This window comes from Chiloscyllium plagiosum, chromosome 31, assembly GCF_004010195.1.
Source record: "Chiloscyllium plagiosum isolate BGI_BamShark_2017 chromosome 31, ASM401019v2, whole genome shotgun sequence".
Taxonomy (NCBI): Eukaryota; Metazoa; Chordata; class Chondrichthyes; order Orectolobiformes; family Hemiscylliidae; genus Chiloscyllium; species Chiloscyllium plagiosum.
Genome location: NC_057740.1, coordinates 2,493,759 through 2,498,837, shown reverse-complemented (window position 1 = coordinate 2,498,837; position 5,079 = coordinate 2,493,759). Strand labels below are relative to the sequence as shown.

Here is a 5,079-nt window from a genome sequence, read left to right as displayed (position 1 = left end):
AAAAAAAAACTGGGTCTAAAGAATACAACAAGCAAAATGCAGCACTTACCTACTTACCACAACGGGTCTTATTATTTAGGTTAGAGGAGGAGGGCGGGTGGGAGACACTACCTCTGTAGTGCCTCGGGTTCTTCTCCTGCGCGCTTTTAAAGGGGAAAAAAAACCTACCCGGCGGCCCCTCTGGTCTTCGTCACTTCCCCCTGCACCTTGATTGGATAGGCGATCCTGTACAGAGGCCCTACATATCAAAGCCGTGTACAGCTTCAGCAAGGCATCCTTGCTTCTGTACTCCTATTCCATGAAAATACAGGCCAACAGACCATTTGCCTTCCTAATCACTTGCTGCACCTGCATGCTTGCTTTCAGTGACTGGTGTACAAGGACATGTAGGTCCTTTTGTACATCAACATTTCCCAGTTTGTCGTCTGTCTTTCTCTGTTTTTGCACCTATTTTGGTAAGGTAAATGAGACTGGTTTAATTTGGGAAATTTGGACAGCATGGATGAGTTAGACTGAAGGGTCTGTTTCCATCCTCCATAACTCTATCTAGTCTCTGCAGGAGTTCCTCAGGATATTGTCATAGACCCAACGATCTTCTGATCATACCAACAAGGAACAAGAATGAGCCATTAGACCCTTTGGCCTGCTTTGCCATTCGTTAAGATCATGGTTGATCAGACATTAACCTCAACATTGCATTGCGGTACAACCCGATAATCTATTCTCCCCATAGTAATCAAGAATCTATCTGCCTTTATAAAGATTCTGCATCTACCTTTTGAGGAAGGATATTCCAAAGACAGTCAACCCTCTGAGGAAAAAAAAGTGTTTCCTCATTACTCGCATAGTAGGTGACCCCTCGTTTTAAACAATGACCTCCAGTTTTGGATTCTCACACAAGAGAAAACGTTCTATTGGCATCCACCTAGTTAACACCCTTCAGGATCTTGTGTGTTGCAATTAAGTCAACTCTGACTCTTCTAAACTCCACTCAATACAGGCCTAGTCTGTCTAGCCTTTCCTCATAACGCAATCTGCTCATTCCAGGTACTACTCTAGTAAACTTTCTCTGGACTGCTTCCAATGCATTAACATCCTTCCATAAGTATGGTGACCAGTAATGTACATAGTATTCCACAGTCTCGCCAATGTCTTGTAAGACTGAAGAATAACCTCCCTACTCTTGCATTCAAGTCGCCTCGCAATAAAATATAATGTTATTAGCTTTCACGATTACTTGCTGTACCTGCATACTAACCTCAGTAATGCATGTACCATGACATCCAGATCTCTAAGCTCTGCAACCTCATCGTTTAGAGGAAGGATCACTGTTATTTCTTCACACATGCTGCCCAAGCTGCTGGGCTTTTCCAGCAGCTTCTGTTTTTGTTCCATGTTATTCCAGTCATTTGGTTTGTCTCCAACACCACCTTATTATTATTTTTAAATTATCTGTCCGCCTCATTTAATCGGATAACAGGTCATCCCTTCAGTTGTTATTCAGCTATTGACACTTTACTCACACTGTCTAACAATCTTGGTCACCAACAGAGCCTTATTATTCCACACTCCAGTCACACCATTTGTATAGTCTTTTGATATCTGCCCATAAATTCGGTATTCTGTGTGCTTTCCTCTCTCTTTACCTGACAAAGGGGCTATGCTCTGAAAGCTAGTGATTTCAAATAAACCTGTTGGACTGTAACCTGGTGCTGTGTGATTTTTGACTTTGCCCTGTTTTATAGCCATTGTTCTTACATAATAAACCCAGAGCTGCATCTGCTTTTGTAACATTTACTACAATCTTTTCCACTTGCTTTATAATTCAGGGCTTCTTTGTTTTTCCATTCCATTCCATTGGAAACATAATCTGAATGCTATATTTTTCACTCTGTCTTCTTTTTCCAAGGATACGTCATCTGGACCTCTTATATGAATTGTCACTTGGTAATTTGAGTCCAGTTACCCCAAAATGAAGTATGAAATATTAATTTTCTTTCTTCATTAGACCACATGGAGCATGGGAACGAGAAACAAGACAAGAATGGGAAGGTAGAGAACTATTAAGAAGAGAATTGGACCAAGTAAGGTACAAAAGATTACGTCTTGACAGAAAAACACTGGAACCCGAGACACAGGAAAGATTACGATTCTTAGATGGGGTAAGGCAAACAATGTAGTGCAAGTGTAAAAGGGACTTGCAGATAGGTTTTGTCTTTTTAGTTGTTAAATATCCAAGTAGTGGCTGCTGTTGTTTTTGTTTGAATGTTATTTTTGAAACTTCACTGCAAATGTTAATGAATGAATTCTGATTAACTTACTTATGTGAGTATTGCTTCCACGTTTGCGGTTTACCATGACATGTTATAAAACATGAAGATTGGTAAAATGCCTGATTTTGTGTCCTTTGGATTTACTGCTGCATGAATGTTTATCCAAACTGTTTTGCTTAACTCTTTCATGGGATATGGGGAAAGGATGTCAAATTTCTTTCCCTAAAGAACATTAGTAAACTGGATGTGTTTTTACAACAATTGATTATAGTTTTTATGATCACTATAAAAACTGTAGTGATCACTTATACTATATTTATATTCTATATTTATTAATTGCATTTAAATTCCACTAGCTGTCATGGTGAGATTTGATCCCATACCCCAGAGTATTAACAGGGGTCTCTCGATTACTGGCCCAGCGACATTATCATTATGTCACTGTTTTTGTAAAAGTAAGTATCGGATAGAAGACATTTAGAATGGTCTGTACAGCCCTTAAACCAAGATCTTCTCGGGAGGTTATAAAATATCCCATTACACTATTTGATAAAGAGTAGATGAGTTCTGCAATGTGTTATTAAAAAAAATCTTAGGATATCTCATTGCTAATCATGGCATCTTATATGCAACTTGACTGCTGTGTTACAAAGCTACCTGTTTAACCACACTTTAAAAACACTTCTTTCTTCCTTACATGTATCATAATCAATGACCTAGGTCATCATAGCAATAGGTCTGGTTGCTATGATAATGTGATGTATCAGATATTTATCTATGAAATGGTACAACTGATGCAGAAGTGTACATCTGTAGCTATCCCCAGGACATTGGTCTTTTGGTTGATACATTGATCTTGGGCCATCATATTTTACTTGTAGATTAAATGCCTTGAATTTAATGTCTATTGATTAGCATTGCTCATTGTTGAGTTTGGAATTGTTCTGTCGTGTCTTTGGGCTATTTTACTTTCATTGTGACCAGGCACGGTGGCACAGTGGTTAGCACTGCTGCCTCACAGCCCCAGAGACCCGGGTTCAATTCCCGCCTCAGGCGACTGACTGTGTGGAGTTTGCACGTTCTCCCCGTGTCTGCGTGGGTTTCCTCCGGGTGCTCCGGTTTCCTCCCACAGTCCAAAGATGTGCAGGTCAGGTGAATTGGCCATGCTAAATTGCCTGTAGTGTTAGGTAAAGGGGTAAACGTAGGGGAATGCGCTTCGGTGGGTCGGTGTGGACTTGTTGAGCCGAAAGGCCTGTTTCCACACTGTAAGTAATCTAATCTAATCTAATACTATATGTAAGCAGGATTTAATTTGCTTGTAAGTCAGCAGTAGATTTCCTGTTTACAAAATGGGAATATAACATGTGCAGTCATCAAAATTTGTTTTTTTTTTCCCTTTTCAAGAGCATATGATGTTAGATTTTTGGGGGACTACATCTTGATTTTCAGGGCTCCTTAAGTTAGAAAGCAAACTTTTCAAAGTAAGGTCTAGCAAACTTGCTGTCTCTAGTAAAGGACATTAAAATAGTGACTTGTACTGAGCATGCAGCCTGTGTTCAACAACAATCTGTTATTCTTCATTCTTTACCAATAATCCAGTTGCTGATATTGAAGCAAACTTGGGACCTGGGGATTAGGCTATTCTGGTTCAACTGGACTCCCAAATCTTTCCAAATGTCAAACTTGTAAAAACAAATACACACATTGACAACCAAAAATATATACAGATGGGCACTTCTATACATTTAAAGAAAAAAATCATAAGGGGAACAGACAAAATTGATTTCCCCATAATAATTTTTTTTCCTTTACACCAGATCGCTTAAAAAGAAAAGAGGAAGAAAACCATTGAAATGTATTTTTTATCTTTTTATTCCAGTTGTAGTTTCTAAATTAAAAACCAGGAAGTGTTTCAGAAGGAAAATAAAGACTTTTTTTATAAAATATTTGGGAATTAATTAATTCAAATAAAATGTAGAAGTTAGCAATATTGCCCACACCTCCTCCCTCACCCTGAGAATTTCTTCCTTCTCCTTCCACACCTAGTCCACTGCTTACATTATCTCTTTAACTCACTTTCAGATTTTCTTGCAGACACAGACAGAGTCGCTGTACCTGTACTAGATCCACAAACATCTTGGCCCCTTATTTTTTTTTCTCTCGCACTCACTCCTGCTGCTGTTCCAGCTCTTTAAATGACAAATGCCCTCTCTACTATGTTACTGTTCTTTCAGTCATAACGTCTGTTTTTGGAGAAAAGCCAGAAACAGCAGTGAGGAAGTCTATTGGAAAAGTTGGAGCAGTAGCATTGGATATTGATGTGCAGTTGCAGCAGCAATTACTCACAGATTCTGTCTCCAAGGCATGTTCATTCTTCCATTTAAATCACAATTTTTGTACTCGTGCAATTTGGTCTCTCATAGAGTTGTCAAATGAGCTTTAATCCATAAAATTTAGCAATAGGGCTAACAGTTTCAAGGAAGATGTTTACTCCCATCTTTGCATTTTTGAAGAGTCATTTTAGGAGAGAATTCACCTGTTACCCTGTTTCTTTTGAGCATTCATGTGGAGTTTTCTGTATGCATTAAGCCAACAATAAAAATGTAGAGTGATATGTACGTCTTGTCAGATGTGGGAGTTTAAAGAGAGGTTACGGGTTACTGCAGATTATATCTGCCATAAATGCTGCTGGCTGCGAATCTTATCAGATCGAATGGATCAGTTGGAGAGACAGTTAGAAGCAATGAGGAATTTGCAACAGCAACAGTATGTGATGGATGGCAGTTGTAGGAAGGGGGGGGACGTC

General features: G+C 39.1%; 1 protein-coding gene across 4 annotated transcripts in view; it reads left to right on the top strand.

Annotated features, from left to right (window-relative positions):
* LOC122565142 overlaps positions 1–5,079 on the top strand; it is a 108,780-nt gene that overhangs the window by 86,571 nt on the left and 17,130 nt on the right. For all 4 annotated transcript variants that reach the window (XM_043720808.1, XM_043720807.1, XM_043720809.1 and 1 more), the window contains one exon: positions 2,009–2,162. In XM_043720808.1, coding sequence (XP_043576743.1) covers positions 2,009–2,162 — 154 coding nt within the window. The remainder of the gene's footprint in view (positions 1–2,008; positions 2,163–5,079) is intronic.